At 43.7% G+C, this 22,500-nt stretch overlaps 1 protein-coding gene across 2 annotated transcripts in view; it reads right to left on the bottom strand.

Moving 5' to 3' along the window:
• Positions 1-22,500, bottom strand: part of bsnb (bassoon (presynaptic cytomatrix protein) b) — a 78,549-nt gene that overhangs the window by 8,248 nt on the left and 47,801 nt on the right. The window contains exons 4-11 of one of the 2 annotated variants that reach the window (XM_058374212.1): positions 12,813-13,283; positions 6,169-12,285; positions 3,678-5,718; positions 2,376-3,250; positions 2,035-2,149; positions 1,753-1,887; positions 1,503-1,558; positions 979-1,080 (exon numbers count right to left, since the gene is read on the bottom strand). In XM_058374212.1, the coding sequence (XP_058230195.1) occupies positions 1,518-1,558; positions 1,753-1,887; positions 2,035-2,149; positions 2,376-3,250; positions 3,678-5,718; positions 6,169-12,285; positions 12,813-13,283 (9,795 nt within the window). In that variant the 3' untranslated portion in view covers positions 979-1,080; positions 1,503-1,517. The remainder of the gene's footprint in view (positions 1-978; positions 1,081-1,502; positions 1,559-1,752; positions 1,888-2,034; positions 2,150-2,375; positions 3,251-3,677; positions 5,719-6,168; positions 12,286-12,812; positions 13,284-22,500) is intronic. The other variant, XM_058374213.1, reaches the window with a different exon arrangement.

The following is a 22,500-nucleotide window of genomic DNA, read 5'->3' on the forward strand; positions in this document are numbered from 1 at the left end:
ACTCATGGCTCAATGTCTCAATGCACTTATAATGTAATTGCAGATTATCACCAAGTTCCTGTTAGTGTGTCTGGTAAGGGTTTTTTTTAAAACTCTGTTAAAAACAAACCTAATATTTGAAAATGCTGAGAGAAATTAACTTTACATTTCACACCTCAACACTAAACTAACCCTTTTTGTGACACGGAGGAAGAGAGATTTCAGGTCAAACACACAGTTGTGGGCTTGTCTTCGGCATTCTGTCAGTTTCTAATCTGATAAGGACTCAGCTTTCAGACGGAGTTCAAGTAATTGTAAATCTTAGCAATAAATATAGACTCAACCAGAGGAGGGTATGTTCACCAGTCTCAAGAAAAACAACCGCGTTTGTGAATCAGATTATGTCTCTTTCTTTTCTCGTTTCTCTCGATCATGAGTCACAGTACAAAAAGAAAAGTTTAAACGAACAGCTGTGGGGGATTCGGATATTTCCAGACATCATAAATCTACACGTGTAAAGACGTCACTGGCATCAGGTTTGCGTGTGGGTGTGCTTTAGGAAGTATTGATGCTCCTTAATGTCTGAATAATTGTTATTTGCTGTTTGTTATAATTGCTGACTTATTTATAACTCTTTATTTGTGATTTTTTTTAAACCAAAGCAATGTTTCATGACATTTATGGAAACAATGGTTTTCACATCAAGCCAATCATTTTTCTAATTTGTGGATAGGCTTTACATGTTTTCTTTTTTTTGTTATTGATGTATTTTAATTCAAAACGTTACAATTTATACATAATTTTCAGATCCATAAATCCATGTAGGAAGATCAGCAATCAGCTGGCAACAATTCAGCTGTGATATGTAATGTTTTTAATATCCTATATACCTGTAGTCTGATATCATGTCCAAAGTATTTTGGTGTCACAAAAATAAGTCTATTTGGGCTTCTTTACAGAGGCTCACAGTGAATAATGGAGCATGAAATCCAAACTCACTGGTTCTCAGGTGTCCTCCATCCACGGATTAATGGGTAAGATGACAGAAACAGTTTCCAATTTTTTTTCCAGTAACAAGCCTCTGCTCAGCCACGATGAACCCTGAAGAACAAGAGCACAGCAAGGTAATCTAAATGTACACAAATTTCCTTTTACTCACATTGAAGCATTTAAAGCTGCGCACTGGAGCTACAAAGCTAATGTAGCTAACAAGTAATGAAAGCTTATAACGTCTGTCTGAAGGCAGAACCGTATGCCGGAAGTGACTGATGTCTCTTGAGGTGATTGTGTGATGATTGGTCACTATGGTGCACTAACCAAACATGTTTTGGACATATAAATATACATACATATATATATATATATATATATATATATATATATATATATATATATATATATATATATATATATATATTTTTTTTTTTTTATTTTTTTTTTTTTTATATGAATGAAATGTACCTATAAGTAAACACCCATTTACAAAATAAATCTAAAAATCATCATGATGACAAAACACTCACCCTCTAGTTAGCAGCTCACCAAAACGATGTAAACTTCTTGCCGATAGCAGACACAGCTGTAAAACACACCAGAAATAAACAGAGAGACCAAGATTTAAAGGAATATGTTAAACAGTAAATGTTTGCCATTTCAGTAAGATAAAAAGTAGGCAAAATGATTTAGGAAGACAATAAGACTAACAGTCCAATTGACACATGATAATTCTCTGAGTTCCTCCTTCTTATCTAGACTAATTTCTTGTTATCATACCGTCTCCTAGTTTTCCTGCTTGTTCAGCAGCGCCACCCGGCAAGATTTTGCTGAAAACATTTTCATTGTCCGTGGGTTGCTGTGTTGGCTGAGCTGCACTGCCTATGCCACCTGGACGGGGAGCTGCTTTTGACCCTGTGAGGGACAACAAACACAACAGCTTTTAGAAAAAAAGGAAAGTAAAAAATGTTTCCCTACTAAAATGTGCTACTTTTCTTCTCATATAACATATATCTTCATGTGAGAATGCTGTTTCTAGGCAGCTTGAAAATTTAGGCTCACCAATGCCTGTGGCTGGGGTCGTAGGGGCTTTAGCAGGCTGGGGTGCAGCTTTAGATCCAATAGCAACTGCAGGAGTTGGTGCACTAGGAGCAGTGTCAGGTTTCATGTGTCCTCCCTGTTCAAAAATTTACATAATTAAGAAAACATCCTCTAGATTTGGCTCTTGATTCTTATTCTCTATTGCTCACAAACAGATTAGTAAAAAAGTAACCTGGTAACAGATGTCAAATTTCACAACATGAATCTCATACGTATTTAACTGTTAGGGTTAATCCTTTGGGTCATACTATTTTGTTTGCATTTGTAAGGACTCTGCAAAAATAAGCTCAATCTTGACTCACCCCAGCAGTAGTCGGCTGAGCTAGGGTTGCTCCTGCAGCCAGTGGTTGTCCTGATGCTGGAGCCTGGCCTGGCTTAGCTTGTTGCTGAGCGGCCCCAGCTCCAATAACAGTAGCCACTGTTGCAGGCTGAGCCATGCTTGCTGTGGTTGTTGCTGGCTGTTGTCCAGGCTGAGGTTGTGACTGCTGCTGCTGGGAACGAGGTTGTTGGCTGGTCTGTTGCCCCAGTGGCCCAGTTTCAGGCTGTTGTGTTACAGGCTGCCTGCCAGCTGTCGACTGTGTTGCGGACCTTTGCTGTCCTTGCTGTGGTGGCTGCTGTTGACCTACAGAACCTTGTTGTAGCTGCTGTTGCTGCTGCTGTTGTTTGGAGGAAGGAGATTCTTGCCGTCTGGAAGCATTAGCCTGTCTTTGTCCACGCTGACCACTGTGATGGTGTCCAGATGCAGGGTCATGGGAATATTCTCCAGAGTCCCGGTACCCTGACTGTGAAGATCTGGGTTCTGAGGATCTTTTATGCGAAGAGGATGAAGTGCTGCGCCCTTCAGAGCGACCTGATGGATCCTTAGGATGTGATCTTGAAGAACGTGAGGATCGAGACTCTTCAGAGGAATGTCTGGATGATGAGTGACGTCCTGAGCCGCTAACATGATGCCGGTGTTCTCGGGATGGGGTGGAAGAGGAATGGCGTTGGTGGTTGTATTCATCTTGTGGCCACAAGTCTTCCTCAGGGGGCTCATCATAATCATGGTAGGTGTGCTTGACATGGCTTCTCTTACCTGAAGAAGAGTGGCTTCCACTCCCATGATGTCTGGAACGATCGGAAGTGGCCTCCCGTGGTTTCTCAAACCAGTCTGTTTCCTCCTGTCCTAAATGATATGCTTTTTGGGGAACCAAGACAAAAATCATATGTCATTGCCAGTGTAAAGGAAGGACAGAAAAAAAGTGCAGACTGAAATCATGCAAAAGGAGTCAGAAATCCCCAAGCATGCAACATCTCCAATTAAATAGAAGATGACAAAAAAAAAAGAATGTTTGAAATGTCCAAGTCCATGAGAAAATGAGAAAACCAGCAAACAAAAATAACATGCACATCACAAAAAACCCTAAGGTAACCCCAGACTACTTCACATATACTTAGAAGCAACATGCATAGTAGGCATATATGGTTTTCTGCAATGACCAGAAAATTAACATAAGAAGCAAACACAAAGCATCCATGCTGAGCTCCATGAGTGATCACTGGCATGCAGTCTCTTGTTGGCGAGATGCACTTTTAATAGGCAGGAATGATTCAGCACCAGTTACCTTCGCTATCTGAAACAGCACAGTGCATATCATCCACTACGTATGGGTCATCTGGCTTGTAGGCATGGCTCTTAGGTATATCCCTTATGTGATGATCCTGAACATCAGGAAGTGAATGGCTGGAGCCATACTGGTTTCTAACATCATGTGGGTCTGAGACACGTCCCATACCCACAGGTTTCCCTACTGGGCTCAGTGGACTCTCTTCCTCTGAGTTCTGAGTGCGCATGGCAGTACGTCCACAGCGGCTATGGGTACCCCTCTGAGATCGCTCCATAGCATCTCTTTCATACGACTTACTTCTGTATCCTCCTGAGTCTCTGGAGGAGATCTTATCCATGCCATAGCCTGTGGACCTTGACCTTCCAGAACTGTACAGACGATCATCTTCATCCAAACCTTCTCTTGAGCCATAGTACTTCTGTTGATCGTAGACATTCTTTTTTACCCCCGATCTAGAAACCATGGTACAGCTTCCACCTGATGGTGTTGTCATTGTGTAAGAGGCCAAGTCAGATTCTACATCTCGTGCCTCTTCAATTGGGGAGAATTTGGAAATCTTCTGCTCCATGCCTTGCTTTCTGTGCTTACTACGCTTGGAGGACACCGCAGCTGGTGCCAAGTTCTTAGAGGAATGCTTCTGGCTGCCCATTCCAGAGCTACTGCGAGATGAATGCTTATAATCATCATAGTAATAGGAAGATCCACCACTCGCAGTTGTGCTAGGACGGCCATGGCTGTCCACAGCACCCTGATGATGGTAACTGGTGGTGCTGCCTGGTCTTCCATATAGATCTTCAGACCCGTCTCCATAACCTATCCCACGCGGACCATTCTCACCTCCATAGCCTGTCCTTGAAGCATCAGATGATCCCATGTTCTCCTTTGTCAGTTCACTTATATCATCTATCATTACATAGTTTCTGGGTATATTTTGTTCTAAATTTGTTGTATAAAGACCATCTGTACCATACCCAGATGTAGGACTTGGTATGTGGTCTGCCATAGTTTGGTCAGGGGTGCGATATGGCCCATAAGCATTTGTCAGGGGTGAAGAATAGGCACCACTGAAGCCAGTTTCCTGAGCTGAGGTGGCTACAGACACTGCAGGATTAGTAATAATTTCGTAATTGGTTGGCAATTTCTGTTCAAGATCGGCCAGTGATGTATGTCGTGGCAGCTGATGACCTGAAAGGATATCACCTTGGGGCTGGAAAGGCATACTTTGGCCAGGATATGGTAATGTCTGTCCAGGTAAATGAGCTGCAGGAGGCGGAAAGCTCTGGTGGCTGGGCTGCTGCAGGCCTAGATCTGGTTGATATGACTGGGCATATGCATGACTCTGGTAGGGCCCTTGTGTTTGATAGGATGAGGGTTGAGGAGGGTGTGGCTGAAAGGTGCCTGGCTGAGGCTGGGATGGTACTGGATACTGTGGTGCTTGAAATCCAATTTGCTGATAGGCTGCAGTCGGTTGCTGTGTTGGTGCGGGTTGGCTCTGTGGAAATGGATATGGGACATAAGAGGAGGTGGGTGGATACTGAGAAGTCACATTCGGGTCTGAAGTAAACTGGCTAAGAGGTGCTGTGCTTGGTCTTGACAACATTCCATTCACTTCATAGGTTCCTGTTGGTATTCCTGTTAATCTAAGATTATTGAGTTCACTGTCTGACATGTAGTCCCGTGCATCCCCTATGCCACGCAGGTAGGCCAGCTCTCTCCTCTCTCGTTCTTTTACCATGGTTTCTTTGCGCTGGGTAATGCCTAGTTCCAAACAGCGTAGTTTAGCATCAATCTCTTTTTCTTCTTCCTCAAGTTCTGCTTGCTGTTTACGTAGCTTGGAAGACTCTTGTTCGACAGCTTTTAGCTCACTCAAAAGACCCGCCTTGGTGACACCTTGTGCTGGACGGGGCAATACTCTCTGGGGCATTCCAGGGGCAGTGTACATGTGGGTCATTGCAGGGGTTACAATGGGGAGCGGTGTCTCATCTGGAGGGGGACTGGGGAGGGTCCGTTTCACTTTCCTCATCATTGAGTTCTGTAGCTATAAATAAGGAAAAGAGGGGTGAAAGGAGGGGTGAAAGGAGAAAAAGCAGAGGTTCCATTTAAGTATATAAATAATAATATATGTAAGGTATTTAAGGTTATTTTTAACATTACTTGCAATTACAATGCACCAAAAGTAAAATAATATTTCACTTGATACCAAAAGAAAGACTGTCACTTAAATAAATAATAAATGTCTATGCCTAAAAGTCAAGAAGTTACAAAAACTCATATATTTACAAAAACAATTCCCCTTTGGCTTGTCTTTGAAAACAGAGAATGTAATATACTCATGTTTACGTTTACTAATGCATAAGTGCAAATGTAACAGCAAAATTAAAAATCAGACCAACCACTTACAAGCCAGAATTTCCAGTCTTTTTTCAGTCCATGTCATCCTTCTTACAGTAAACAGATATATAAAATTTACAATTAATAATTGTCTTACCTGGCTGCCTGAAGAGTTTTGACTCTGGTACAGCGAGAATTTGGTCTTTGATGGATCCTCTGAAGTTGGGCTTAGGGGTTTGGGATCTGACATGGAGCGCTGAACACTTTTTATAGGCCTTGGAATTGTTTGATGCCTCTTGGGTGATTCAGTAGTGAAGGCCTTCTGCTGGGGTGTGACATGTGCCCTGTTAAGCTTTTCACTAGAGGCAAAGGTTGTCTCCAGCATACGATGGGGGGACAGGGGAGACACAGGGGAGTATAACACGTGTGGGGATTTGGGTGGACGTGCATCAGTTGGTTGCTGTGTTTGCAGCCCAATGTCTAGTGGGTCTGGTTTCCTTCTTTCAAACTTGGCTGGTGTGGCACCAACTACCTGTAAACTAGTGGAGTAAGGGCTAACTGTGGTTGGAACATTGAGCTGAGGAGCAACCACACCTTGAGACTGTGCTTCTGGGTCAGTCTGGCAGGCTAAACTCTCACCCTTGTGTGTCCTCTCTGGTGCAGAAATGTAGTGGAGCAGTTCAACTTTTGATGTCTCAGCCATTGTGATGTGAATGGCTGGTGAGACTCTGCCCAGCTGATCTGATTCAGTTTGACAAGAAGAGTCACTGGTTGTCTGGATAGCTATGCTGGATGTCACTTTAGATGTATCACTTTTATTTTCTGCACTCGATTCAGAATGTTTGGAGTACCTTGAACGTCGTCGTCGCACTGGCTGGCTGTCCCACTCCCCCTGGTCCTCCTCATCTGTCTGAACACTGCAGTCAGCAATACGCCTGGTTCTTCTGCGCCGTGACATAAACCGATCCTCTGCATCTTCGTCATCGGTTTGGACACTGCTGTCTGCAATCCTTTTCACAGGTTCCTCCTCTGTACCATTTCTCAAGCGAGGCATTGAATTCTGTTTCTTTATAGCATGGCTACTTCCCTGATCATCACTGTTCCTCAGGGACATTTCAGAAGCTGAGCTGGGCATAGGTCTTGTGGACACAAGTGCTTGAACCATCTGCCCATCCATGCAAGGTAAAAACTGCAAGCTCTGGCCATCTTGCGGAATAACCCTACCACTCTGATCACAGATGATGGAGATTGCTTGAGGGGCTCCACCAACCACCATTCCATTAATGGCACCTTGAGCAGTTGTGGCTGCTGCTGCAGCAGCTGCAGTTGCAGCAGCTGCCTCTGCTGCTGCCACTGCTGCTGCTGCTTCAACTGCTGCTGTCTTTTGCCTCTTCTGCTCTTCAAGCTGCAGCTGGAGTTGCTGTTGCAGAGCCTGAATTTGGTCTAGTTGCATCCGCTGCTGGGCCAGCTGCTCTCTCTGCATTACCAACTGAGTTTCTCTTTCAACCTGCTGTTGCTGGAGGACCTGCTGCTTGATGCTGTGCAGTTCTTGGATCTCACGCTGCACAAGAAGTTGTTCTTTCTCCCTGTGCCTCTGTAGCTCAAGGCGATCCCTCTCCAGCTCTTCATGAAGCCGCAACTGACGAAACTTCTCTAACTCAATGCGCTCTCTCTCCATTTGCAGGAGCTGCTCTTGTTGTTGGCGCAAACGCTCTTCCTCTTTCTCTTTTTCATCTGTTGTTGTGTTAATGATACCACTAACTGCTGTATCTGGCAATACTCTAGTAGCTGCATGTGGCTGTGATTGTGGCACTGATGTGTGAGCCTGTGTCTGAGAAAGTGACAGGCCTTGAGTGAAGGACAAATCTATACTTTTGGTCAATGATTGAGACTGGGCTTGTGCCTGTATTTGCTGCTGAATTGACTGTGGAATTTGACTTTGAGAGGGAGGAAACACTGTCGTAGCATCTACTGGGATATGACCCTGAGATGTCTGTTGGTTTAAAATAGTTGATTGGGCTGGTACAGCACTAGTTTGAACAGTTGGTCTAGATGCAGACGGTAATGTTGTAGTTGATGAAATTGACACAGGTACTGTAGGCTTACCGAGATAGACAGGTGTTTCTTGGGAGGTACTTGTAGTTGGTACACTCCCTGAAATAGAGTCTGAGGCAGATGCTGGGAAATGGGTTGGAGCAGGGTACCTGTAAGGTCCCTGTGCAGAGAGAGGCATCCTTGGAGTGACATGAGGCAATCTACTAAGGCTAGATAGAGGTACAGCTGTCACGCTGGCTGGAGGATAAGGCCTGTAGACTCCTCTTAGCATAGAATTTAATACAGGGGCAGGTTGGGTTGTGATTGGTAAGGTGGATGCTATTGGAGTGTTTATAGTAGAGTATATCATGCCATCAGCAGTCCTCAAGGCAGGAGGATATAAGGCCCGCAGGCTAGCCTGTCTAGCATTGATTAGATTTGTAAGTGCTTGTCCATGTGCCGTGGGCCTCCCATCTGGGCCATAAAGGAGGTTTGCTCTGAGAGATGTTAGACCTTGTTGAAGGCCAAGCCTTCCTATTGGTCCTCCTCTTCCAACACCAAACTGAAGAAGATCGGGGCTGTTCGTATAACGATTTCCAAACTGATCCATTGAGTTAAGAGCAGCACACATTCTGCTAATTTCTCTGGCAGTGGTGGCACTGTACTGTGCAAGATTTGGTTCTTGAGTGGCTGTCAGGTCACGAGAAGGATATCCAAAGTCTCCACTGATATTGGACATCGAGCCATATCTACGCAGAGGTAATGGTGGGGTTGAAACATCTCCTTGATGACGCAAATCAGTGTAGGATCCATATTGGGCACCCATTCCAAGATATCCTGCTTCATATGCTTGTTTCATAGAGCTTAAATCCACAGCTAGATCCCCAGGATCTGTCCTCTGATAGTATTGAAGTCCTGATTCTGCAAGATTTGTGTCTGACATTGATGGTTGAAGTCGTCCAGGTGGAGCCATGGTATAAGGTTTATGCTCCTCTGATACCCCTTGCACATTTACTGGCTGGTAACCATCTTTTTCTGCCTGAGTTTGCTGATGAGGGGCGGGGGTAGGCTCGGCAGAAGGATTTGGCTCTGAAATTGTTGTTTTGCCTCTCTGAGCAAAAGGACCTGAACAGCTACCACCAAAGGGCAACTGGTAGACAACATCACAGCAGGCCACTTGGTTCTCTGACTTGATCTGTCCAGTGAGATCAAGAACATCTTGTGCTTGAGGTGGCTCTTCCCTTTTAACTATATGGGTAACTGTACCCCCTTGTGATGAACCACTATCATCTAACTGCACCATCAGTACATGGGGCTTTCCTGTTGAGAGGTTAGATACAGTGGGCTTATTTTTTAATTCCAGAGCAACCCCACCATATATGTCATGGCCAATAGTAGGGGTAGGAGACACAGCACTTGTTAAGGGCTGAGGTGGAAGTGGGGATACTTTGGGAATGGCACTAACCACTGTTTGAGTGCTTCCACCACTGGTCTGGCATACCACTAAGTCTTTCTTTAACAATATCGGTTGCACTTGGTTTGCTAAGTTGTATCGAGCAAAAGAAGCTGCATTTTGTTGGTGCTGTTGGAGCTGTTGTTCAAGGAGCTCTTGTTGCTGTTGGAGCTTCTGTTGTTGCTTTTGAAGCTGCTGTTGTTGGATACCAAGATCTTCTAGACATGCATCTATCTTTGGAATTGTTGGGTCTGTTATTGGTGGCCTTGGTTGAGAAAGACAAACAGCTGATCCGGCACCTTGACCAAAGTCAACTCGATTCTGCAGGGGGTCTCCATAAACCATTGGGTGTTTAGGCTGTGAAGAGAACATAGAGGCTGCCACAGTAACACTAACTGTTGTTTGTGTGGATGTTGTCACATAAGGTTGCGCCTGTGCATTTAGGTTCATAATTAGAGGTTGTACTGCTGTATGCCGACTTGGGGGTTGGTCTGCATCAACTGAGTACCTTCGTGTGTCAGATGCCAAAGATGTTAGATCCATGCCATGGTCCGTCATGATAATTGGAGCAGGCTTCATTGCTCTAAGATCAACTACATTTCCACTCTGGGTCACTGTTCCTTGCTCAATAACCTTACAAGTTCCTGGAACACTGGATATTTTACACAATGATATGTTTTCAGATCTATGGCTTTGAGAACCTGCAGAGGAAAGAGTGCTTGACCCAGTAGTGACCCTTTCAGCTGCATGTCCCCTCTGATAAGTAAGCTGAGACTTTTGTGGTGATGTAGGAGAACTTGTTACTGGAGACTGTGTCCGATAAATCGGCTGTTGCTGGCAACTTGTTGGAGAAGAGAGAGGGGATGTAGAAGAATTTACAGTTATTGGTTTTTGGGGCTGAGTACTTGTGCCTGATCCCAGTGTGATCACCATGACTGGGGTATCTTGGGAGGACTGTTGTCTCGCAAGGCGAGGGGCTCCAGTTCTTTGAGGAATGTGGGAGCCTTGGGGAGTAGATGGTACAGATGATGTGTGACCATGAGCTTTTGCATGAGTGGGACTTTGTGTAGGAGAGGAAGAGGGGGATGTAGGTGGACTGGAAGCCTTTAAAGGAGAGTACTGACGCACTTGTGGCTGAGACTGTGCAATTTTAGAGGTTTGAATAGGTATGCTGCCCTGACTTTGTTGTGTCTCATTAACCCTGGCTGTCCCTCTTCCAGTAGTGCCACTTTCAGAAAATGATACAGGTGCTGACATCTGTGTGGGGCTTGTGCCTGGACTCAAAGACGTTGACCCTGTTCTTAAGTGCTGATTATTTGCTAAATGGCCGGTCCCTTGCTGACCTTGTCTTCCCGGTTGTCCCTGCTGTTTTTGCATCATCTCTGCCTTTCTCATCATTTCCTCATAAACCTCCTCAGCGCTTTTTAATGATTTGTTTACAGCAGGTGGTGATACAGCAGATGTTTTTTCTGTAGGTGAATATAGAGACATAAAAGTTGGAAGATTGTACTCACTGCCAGACCTGTAAAGTTTAGAGCCTACTTCAAATCCTTCTGCCTCTGAGTCCATAGAGGGAGAGTATTCTGAACAGGATGATCTGTGAAGTTCTTCCATTTCAGCTGCTTGTCGAAGCTCCTCTGTTGGAGAAGCATCCTCGATTGGTGACAGGTTGCTCGGGGGAGTCTTTGACCTCTCTCTGCGTCTCTGTGCCCTGAGTTCCTCTTTGTCTCGTTTTGTTTTCCTGGCTGTGCTGCGAATCCTTTGCTGTTCCAAGTCTCTCATCTTCTCTTGTTCTCTTAAGAGTTCTTCCTCTTCCCTCAGTTCATCTTCTTCAGATGAGTCCTCAATTGTTGGTAAGAGTGGGCCATGGGAACGATGCCTTGCTTTCCTCTGCTGCTTAACCTCCTCGAGCCTTTGCCTTCTGCTGGGACTACTATCACTGTCATCCTCCAATGAAGACACAGAGGTGGGAGAGGTGCCAGATGTATAGCTAGGTGTAGTAGCAGGAAGGGTTGAGGAATACTCTCCCCTTGACCTTTCTTCAGGTGATCCGGTCAGGCTTTCCATCTCAAGTTCAGGTTCTCGAAGGTCATGCTCTGTGTTAAGTTCCAAATCACGATTATAGCTGTTAGTGTTGTTCAGTTCTATTGTCTTAAATCGCCTTAGGCCTCCTTGTGAACCCATCAGATCATCCCCGTCACTGGACTTGTATGTACCATCATTACTTTTGGTGTCATCCTCAAAACTGTTAGATTGCTGTGTAAGGCGTCGTCTCTCTTTCCCAAGATCCCCACTGTGTTTATGACTCTTTTTTATTTTCACATGACCTTCAGTCTCTACCATTTCTTCCTCATCTGCACTCATTTCCAAAATCTGTCTTCTCATTAACTCCTCATCTGTTAGATCCTTCTGCAACTTCTGTCTGGTTGGTAAAGGAGAAAGGCCACTTTCACTGCTATCTTCCACATAGTCATGACGCAATTTGCAACTGAGGTCATCGGATACTTCCCCATCGGAATCAAATTGGTCTTGTGTTATGGTCAGCGAATGCGGTCTCTGCTTATCGGCATCAGTGGCCGTCTCTGACTGCAACAGAGGTCGCATGGAACTCTCAAGTTTTTTTATTTCAGAAGGGCTGGGAGGACTGCGTTGGGTAGACAAGCCTCCCTCGCTGAGTTTAAGTCCCTCCTCTCGGATGAGGCCAGTGATCTCACTCTGGGAGCCGGATATGCCATCAGAGGAGTAGCCCGTGTCGCTCAGACTTTGCGTACTGGACTTGTTCGAATCCTGTGAATGACAAAAGATTGTGTTATCAACTTAAATATATAATCATATTATTAAAACATATGCTTTTTGAAGTAAACCATCATAAACATTAAAGTTATACACATAAACACAAGTTATACAAGTCATAAGCATGCGATGGTATTAAAGCATGCAAGTACCATTGTGTGCCCTACTAAGGTTAATGAAACTGTGCAAAGATAATGAGAAATAATGACCGTGACTTTCATAGACATTAACACCACCCTCTCAATGAGAGTGTTTGGGTTAAAACTTTGTTACCTAATTATCATTAATAGAATGACGTGGCACGTGAGCAATAATTACTCTTGCAGGAGACTGGATGTAAGTGATGACAGTGAGTAATAAAAGTGTATAAAGGATGATTTTAGTGATAATGGCTTTTAAGTGACTTTTCATGCAGAACAACTAATAATTTTGAACATGCTGATCAAAGCATGATAAAATCATGACTGGACTGATTATGGAAGACGGGTACAGAGACAATGAGGACACAGAGGGTCACTCACGTCATGATGTTTAGATTTCTGCAAGTCACTACTTTTCTTCTGGTCTTTTGCTTCCTGTGTTCCTTTTTTATGGAACACTTTCAAGTCACCTTCTTTCTCAGTTTTGGACACTGCCTGTTTCTTGCTAATGCCTTGCTCTTGTTTGCGAGTCTCTGCTTTGCTTTTGCTTGCAGGTTGGGTAGGGGCTGTCTTGGCAGGAGACACTTGAGCGGGACCCTTGCTCTGTGATGTTCCTTGTTTGGTAGAAGGGGGAGGACCACTTACTTGGGCACCAGGTGTTTTTTGCTGCTGAGGACCGGCATGCCTCACCCCTGCTTGCTGACTGGGTGGCCTTAGTTGGGCCTGCTGTTGAGTGGTCGGACCCGGCACTCGGGGAGATCCTGTCTGCTGAGTAACAGGAGATGGGCCATCCCCTAAATCCCCTGAAATGGCTCTCTGTGTCTGGCATGTCAAGCAGAGCCATTCTTTCTTCTGGAAATACGAAAGCATAAAAATGACCATGAGTCAAAAAGCAATCATAGCCAAAACACAGTCAATCATCATCCTAGGGAATAAAAAGGCATAACGAAATACCAGAGCAACATTAGCCATTGAGGTTCACATACAATCTTGCTTGCTTTTGCTGTCTGATAGGAAAGTAATTAAGAACTGAATTGTCAGCCAATCCCAGTATAACCGGACCATGTCCAGGAGTATGGCCTTCTATTAGATAAATCCTTCCTGACTTTGTTTAACATGCATATGTTTTACACCCCTGTGTATACACGTCACTGACCAGCAAAAAATATGATCATAAAAAAAGGGGGGAAATTTCTGTCAGTGCAAATGAACAGTGGTGCTGTGAGTCTGCAGTCCATCCTTTGCTATTTTGGTGATAAGAATCAGCAAAAAAATAAATAAACCTGCAGACACCACCATGTCTGCACCTGTCCACCCTAAGAGCTAATAAACCTTTTTCTCTATCATTACAGTTATCAGTCTACAGATAATTTTTATATTCCGTATCAATTGTTAAAGAGCAGAAGAACCAAACAGATAAGACACTGGCAAAAAAATAAAGCAATTATAAATCTACCATATAAATACCTCAGACATTCACATGAAAAGCAAAGCAATGGAAAACAACATTCAAGATCTAAGATCATCTGGGGGTAAATTTATTCACCACTACACACAGTTTGACACAGACTCCCCCCTATCGCTCTTGTTTTAATGCACAGAAAAGGACACCAAGCTGGAGGTCAGAGCACACAGTTAAACACTTTACAGGACCACAGGAGGGTTACAGAGTAAATGTTTCCTACTCTGGTCACCATGGCAGCATACAGATGGAGATTGTTGATTCATTCACACTTGTTTGCATGCTTGGTTCTGGGTGAGAACAGATTGGTCTGGTTTTGGATTTCTACTGAGTCATTCTATTGAGTCGTTCTATCTGGTGTCCAACTGAATTATTCTACCGAGTCGTTCTGTTGAGTCTTTCTATCTGTCATTCTACTGAGTTGTTCTATGGATTCATTCTATGCGTTTGTTCTATCTGTTATTCAAGTGAGTCTTTGCACTGAGTCGTTTCATCTCTCTGTTACACTGATCAAACTCATACTTAGCCACTAGGAAGGTAAATTTATTGAATTATCAGGTTGCATCTTGTTGCCAGTTATGCCACATCTACCGTTATGCAATTATTTTATGCCAACTCATCCTAGCTGTTTCACTTTTTTAAAAGAGACAGATGGATAAAGTAAATCTGAATCCCTCATGCCTCCCAGCATGCCCACGGAACAAGCAGTCCACAGTATGGTTGAGAGACAACCTGGACGTCTTGTTTGGATTTATTTGATTGCTTATGGGAACTGTGTGGGCTGAACCAGTGCAGCTGATTAGCAGGCGTAATGGTGCATGGGACTCAACAACACACACACACACACAGAGAGAGAGATAGAGAGAGAGAGAGAGAGAGAGAGAGAGAGAGAGAGAACATAAGTAGGTAGGGATCATTTTCTCTAATGCAGTAGGAATGTCTGTATACCTATGAGAAGATGAGAGATGAACACTATCTCGCTGCCACACATGGTAATGAAAAGAATTTACATTCTCAAATGTCTTAGGTGTGAACTGGTTCTTCTCTGAAGGAGCCATCATTTCAGTATCACCTCTCAGAGAAAAGTGGGTGAATAAACAGACCGAGGCTAAAAGGAGTCTGAAGAAGGTTGGCAGATTTTGAGCCACTTTCTGCTTGGCTGCTGCTGAGGCTCTGGACGCAAAATAAATGGAGGCTGAGGGAGGCTTTAGCGCACCAGCCAGATGCCTCCTGATTGTTTTTTCTGTTTTTTTTTTTTAATCTCCCTCGAGTACACCACGCAGAATCTAAATATAAACAGGTGCCATTTTTTGCATGCTGTAATGCGCTTCACAGCCAACCATCTGGGCCTTTTTGCCTTTTCAGAGCAAAATTAAAATGAGGTGGACCTCGATGGAGAATGTGTGTGTGTGTGTGTGAAGGGAAGAGAAAGATGTGGGTGAATTAATAGGTAAAGTTCAACATATCAACATAAATATGCAGAAGATAGCCAGGTGTGTGTGTGTGTGTGTGTGTGTGAGAAAGAGAGAGAGAGAGAGAGAGAGAGCAAGAGAGCACACACCTGCATGCGTTAACTCTGCATGACTGTACACCCGAACATCTGACCAGCTTTCCCTCTCTGGCAGTGTCTCTATCCTCTCATAAAGAGGTGCAGGAAGTGCTGGAAGTGCTGTGTCGGCCTTCTGACTCCTGAATATTCATGTGAAATGCTAATCATGTGTGCTATTGATGTGCTAATTCATTGAGGATTTGCCCATCTTCCTGTTACACATTACGCATGAGCCACAAAATCTTGAAAAATTCCCCATAGTGATACAGAGGAGGGCAGAGAGACAGAAGGGGCAGGAGGACATGGGAGGATATTCATGGGCCAGGCCCACCCCCAGACGTGTTCCTGGGTCTGCCTCCTCCTCCTCAAAATCTGTTACTTTTTTTCTTACTGTAATGTTTTTGTGCTAGATGTTTAAAAGATTTTCAGAACATTTGTCATACTACATGTAATCGATTGCTAGGTTTGACGAGCCTCAATACATCAATAATGACTGGATAATCATTAAATCACTTCAGTTATTCAAAAATGTTCATTCACCCCATATTAATGACTTAATAGACAGATACTCCAAAACAAATCCATGAATTAAGACTCGTCGTTCCAAACGAATTCCTTTTGTGGGTGTGGCTAAAATGCTGATTAGCTGATTGACCACAGGCACATGTGAGTATGAGGAAAGTCATCATTATCACATACTACTTTACTGAATGACTGATAAAAGAGGCTTAGTTTGTGTGGGTAAATGTGTTGTACATAACAGTGTATGTGTGTGTGTGTGTGTGTGTGTGTTTCATTCCTCTGAAGCCCATGTTAGAGGGTCGCTGTACTGAGTTACTGTGTTCTACGAGCTGGTAATGAATTACCGTTTTCTATCCACCAAATCTACGATGACTCATTCACACACATAACATGATTCCCCCAGCACTCGTACAGAGAAACTACACACACACACACATAAACACACACATAAACACACACACACACACACACACATAAACACACACACACACACACATACACACACACACACACACACACACATACACACACACACACACACACACATACACACACACACACACACACACACACACACACACACACATACACAGAGACACACACACAAAGGAAAGAAAAGGCCTAAACAGATGGTGCTGCCTTGTCGTGCTGAGTTACACATCGACTCCCAAAACAAATTCGTCCACTTTATACACGAGGAAATAGACGGAGCTGAAATGTCGGCTTTTATACAGCCTCGACGCTGCGGATATAAAAGCGCACATGTGAGATTCCTTTATTACGGCTCCGAATGACTGCAGTGGGCTTTCTGTCACGTTTTTATATTTTGAACAGATAGAGTTATCAGTCTAGCCACTAGAGGGAGCCATGTGCAGATACTGTCAGATCTACAGGAGACACACACACACGGCAAAATTAGCATCAAAAATATAATGTACTTAAAAAATCTGTCTTCTTTGTTTAAAATCTGTCTTATTTTTTTTCATCAGAGAAAAGTGACTGATCCTGTAAGTAAAAGGCTTGCCGAGGGATGCGGTGGGAGCCGATCTCATTACCGAGCGTTCATTAAGAAGCCTTTAACTTCAATTAGCGAGCAGCCATTAAAGAGACGGCGTCACTACGGAACGCTTCAGGTCACCACCTCGCTCGGCATGCGAGTCCGGAGCTCTATCACGCCGCTGACGATCGGATCATCCATCCAAACGCCGACTGGTGCTTTTTTAAACAGAGCTGCAATTAAAAGTCCTTTTCAAAGACATTAAAAGTTTCACCCTGGAATGATGCTCACAGGTCACACACACACACACACACACACTGAGTAAAATGTCGTACACAGGTTTCATCAATAGTAGAAGAAACTGGGCTGAGAGGCTGCAGTACAGTGAAGGGTCATAAACACATGCAAATGACCACAAGGTGATTCACTGATTTTCACTGTGTTTTTGTTTTTTGGTTATTTTTCCTGCCTCTCCTTCTCCAGACAGTCTCAAGTATTTGGGGCGTTTTTGTAGCGTAAAAATATTTCCCATGACTATCATAGTTGCTCCCATGCCACGCTGCATTAAAAGATTTAAAGTCTAATATATAATAAAAAGAACACTGTGTATGTATCTGATGTACTGTGTTTTTACAGGTCAAGCTGACATTATTTACACTCGTCTTTTAGTAAGTGAGCTTCAGGATTAAGATTTTAGCAACAGCTAAGCTAAACAGATGTGGGTCACAACAGCATCTGCTATGAAAGGGAACCAGACACTCGGCTCGTAAGAGAGAGAGATTTAACTGTGAGCTCCTGATTTGTCCACTGAGTGACGGCGAGGAGGCGGAGACTGGGCGGAGGCACTGGACAGTACACTGCTAACCTCTAACACACACTGTTCCACACCGGGTTCTGTAGTGGAGGTGTGTAAAAACCACAAAGACCAGTCATAAAACAAGACACGTGAGGGAAAGATGTTGCCAGATTGAGTCTCACCAGTCCACTTATCTATCAGGATCAGGAAAAACATAGCTTTGAGCTGATTTTTTAGATGAATTTATAAATAAAAGTCTTCCTCTGTGTCTTCCTTTTTTATCTTCATGGAAGGGTTCCTCAAAGAGCCTTGCAAGTTTTCCTGAAAGTGACAGAGTGAAGGTGTGAATCACAGTTGGAGAGTTATTATCACATTGGGAGATTTTTTACTCAGACAATCTGGCAACCCTGATCATACACTGAGCACCAACTATAAAATAAGTTGTCTGGGGTTGTTTTTTTCCGTTTTGTATTTCAGAAGTCAGAAATAATGAGCGTAATAACGTTTTCACTGTTTATCTGTTTTCATGCTGCTGCTGCTGCTTGACCCGGAGCACGTCGCCATATTAAAGAGCTCAATCCTGACTGCAGAACCCTGGAAATAAATGAATAATTGAATGAATGAATAAATAAATGTAATTTCCCTCGGGCTGAAAAACCGAAGCTCTTACTTAAGATTAAACTGAGCTTTTTCTCCAGAGAAACAAAGCTTGGTGTCATTATGTGCGTGTGGCCTTACTGACTTCTGTCCCTGGAGTCAGTCACTTGGCTCCGCCCCTCCGCCCCTTGTTTCTGCACTGAGATATTATTATTATTATTATTATTATTATTATTATTATTATTATTATGTGTGTTGTATGAGATCTGTGCCAAGTGTGTCATGAATGTTATGAAGATGTACCTTTGAGAGATTGAGAGTTTGAATAATTTAAGCAGACACACACACACACAGCGCTCTGGTTTTTAGGCTCCATGGATGCAGCACCTCAGACTCCGAGTCTCCAACAGAGCAGAGATTTATTTAGTCTTGATGTTCATTAAAAGTCGCTGACTAGAGCTGACAAGAATTCTGTGTCCTTCCTCATCCATCAGGAGAAACCTGCATCTAAATATAAACTCTCCTAATAATATAAACTCTCCTAATAATATAAACTCTCCTAATAATATAAACTCTCCTAACAATAAGATGAAAAAAACGTCCTTTTACGTCTCTTACAATATTTTACACATAAAGAGGTGAATTTGACAAGCGGACTCTTCAAGTGGAACACTGATCTGTCTCAGCTGTTAATAATTCATTCCTGAATACATTATGCTACACACACACACACACACACACACACACACACACACATACACACGACCTGGACTGCATGCACACGCCTCCTTTCCCAGCATGCTCTACTCTCTCAAGCTGGCGGCCCATTGAACGCAAGTCATCGTGCTGAGACGGGAAAATGTCACTACTCATTAAAACCACACCCACACTCTGTCTCTCTCACACACACACACACACACACATACACTCTCTCACACACACCTTTTGTGATGTCATACACTGACCTCAATAACACACACTCCCTATAAATAAAACCCTGGCAGTCTTGTGAAGGTAAGGTATGCACTGATAATCAGTTCCATGCTGAACCGTGATATTTAACACACACACACACACACACACACACACACACACACACACACTAGGGTAAACACAAGCGTGTGTAAGTTTCCTGCAGCGTGACGGGGAGGGAGGCTCCTGAGGTAGGAGCAGGATGTGTTGATTTGTGCTAAATAAAGCCTGTGCTCCTTTCTGAAGGCAGCATAAGGATTTCAGACAGGATTAGCCGGACATGCGGAGGCGGGTAAATGTAGTTATTACTGAAATATCAGGGATTTCAGTCCCACTCCGTCACGTCGGTCGACTGCACACACACACACACACACACACACACACACACGTGTCTGGAAAGATTCCTCCGTATTTTACCTTCTAGAAATAACTCCAGGTGATGAACATCGGTCAGAATGGACCAGTTCTTAACCTGAGCCTTGTATCCTGTGTGGAAAATGGATTCTGTGCTTCTTCTTCTTCAGGATAAAGACACATGCTCGCTGTGGCCACGCCCACTACTACAAACGCTTATAAAAACAATGATCAGTGATTTGTATTAAAATGATCACTGATCACGTGCATGATCAGAATCACTGCAGACTCCAGCAGCTGATACAGACGCCCATTAACATCGGTTAAACATCCTAATACTACAACAACAACAACACAGCAGTGTGGGATTTATTTCCTCATTAAATATTCAGTGGTCACTGTACATGAATAATCTGGATGGCTCATGATTCTTGGCTCCGCCCCTCAAAATCTTTCTGTAGTGAGATATTTTCATTGAATACCATGAGCTCTGTATTATTATTATTATTATTATTATTATTATTATTATTATTATTATTGCTGTTGTTTTTTATTTGTTTTTAAATTTATATATTATTTTTTATTACTTTTTGTATTTTTTATTTCTGTAAGTGTGTGTGTAGATTTGTGATGGCAGCCTGAACGCTATGGAGAGTAAGTGACTAACTGAAGACGAGGTTTTTGACTCTGTACACAGAAGTGCTGATTTTTACACTCGCTGGATTCAGGACCGATCCGGAGCTCAGGGTCTCCGACAGACAGCCGAGATGAGAGCGCATTTAAATCGGCTTTCTTACTCAGATTAAATCTGTAGCTCACTGTGTGTGTGTGTGTGTGTGTGTGTTAGACAGTGCTCAGTGCTGAAGTGTGAGTCAGGAGTTATGTGAGTTAATCCTAAGAGACCTCTCAATGGGTCCATGTGGTGGCACCCTGAGCACACACACACACACACACACACACACACACACACCTGAGCCTGAACAGGATTACTGTGCCAGAGGAAATTAAGGATCATCCAGACATCCAATGATGGAAAGAGAAAAGAGAGAAAGAGAGAGAGAGAGAGAGAGAGAGAGAGACAGAGACAGAGAGAAAGAGAGAGAGAGAGAGAGAGAGAGAGAGAGAGGGAAAGAGAGAGAGACAGAGACAGAGAGAAAGAGAGAGAGAGAGAGAGAGAGAGAGAGAGAGAGAGAGAGAGAGAGAGAGAGAGAGAGACAGAGAGAGACAGAGACAGAAAGAGAGAGAGAGAGAGAGAGAGAGAGAGGGAAAGAGAGAGAGAGAGAGAGAGGGAAAGAGAGATAGAGAGAGAGAGAGAGAGAGAGAGAGAGAGAGAGGGAAAGAGAGGGAAAGAGAGAGAGATAGAGAGAGAGAGAGAGAGAGACAGAGAGAGAGAGAGAGACAGACAGACAGACATAGAGAGAAATGGACGAGAAAGAACAATGATCAAGAATAAGAGAATGTGAAAAGTAAAAAATAAAAAAATAATTCATATCAACAAATCACAAAGCAGAGTATTCTCCTCAAATCAAACCAATCAGAGCCCGGGACACGCCCCTGTTTCTGATTATGAACCAATCAGAGCACAGGAAGAGTGTATAATTATTAAGACGCTTGATTTTTCTCTTGTTTGCCTCTCTGATTTATTCCTTCCTTTCACTCTGGCGTTTGGTGATAAACAGAAAAAATATAAACAGAAAGGATGTGATGTCACACCGATCCCTTCAGCAGCTGCATGAAAACAAATTGGCATCAATCGTAACCCCATGCCACCGTACCCACACTCTGCAGAATTAAACCCTGAGCAGATCTGATCACAGTGATGGTGGTTATTACATGTTTATAACTGAGGGTGTTTGTGGTTAGCAGGAAGCGCAGGCTTGGTGTTGTGGTGCTGAAACCCAGGCTGTAAACCGCAGCAGAGTGACTCGGGGAGATAAAGCGTGATTGAGGTGTTGAAGGGACTCGCTGACCCGATGAGAAACATCACTCTCATCCACACTCTCATTCACCTCCTCCAATCTCCCCGTCTCTCTGCTATCGTCTCATCTCGTGGCTCTGTCCTTCTCTCCTTTCTCCTGCAGGGGCACTGAGATGAGACGCCCGGCTGCCAGAGGCTGCGAGCCAATCAGATCGGGAAGTGTTTACAGGCTCCAATGAGATGGAGGGGTGATTTACATGAGCCGGTCGCATCCATCAATCGGTCCAGGCGAGTGACAGAGAGCTCTTCAGATTCTACTCACTTCCAATCCCACTTGAGACCCTACTCACCTTTCTCATTAGCCCAAATAAAACATCCACTCATTTCCCCTGCTGGTTCTATCCTAACACAAACCACACACACTTCCCCTAACAGCTCTCACTCTAATTCAGACTACAGACACTTAGCTGAGCAGCATCTCTCCTGCGCTCTCTGGACTTGTCCCAATTCAGAAGTTAGTCATGTTCACCTTTTGTCTTCATCCCAATTCAGACCTTACTCATTTTCCTTTAGTGGCTCAGTTGCACTTCAGATGCCGCTCACTTCTCCTTTCTGGCTTCAATCCTAATTTCTATCCTGATCAAATTTCAGAATTATTGACTTCCTGTTCTGGCCCTGTCTTGATCATTGGCGGACCTTACTCACTTCCTCTTCTTGATCCCTTTCCCATTCAGATGAGTTTTATTTCCTCCAAACTGGCTGTATTCCAAATCAGATGCTACTCACTGTCCCTTCCTGGCCAAATCCTTCTTCAGACTATTATCACTTCCTCTTATTAGCACTTCTCACAATCCCTCACATTCACTGGCCCTTTCCCAAATCCCATGCTACTCATTTCCTCC

Source organism: Hemibagrus wyckioides, linkage group LG21, assembly GCF_019097595.1.
Source record: "Hemibagrus wyckioides isolate EC202008001 linkage group LG21, SWU_Hwy_1.0, whole genome shotgun sequence".
NCBI lineage: Eukaryota > Metazoa > Chordata > Actinopteri > Siluriformes > Bagridae > Hemibagrus > Hemibagrus wyckioides.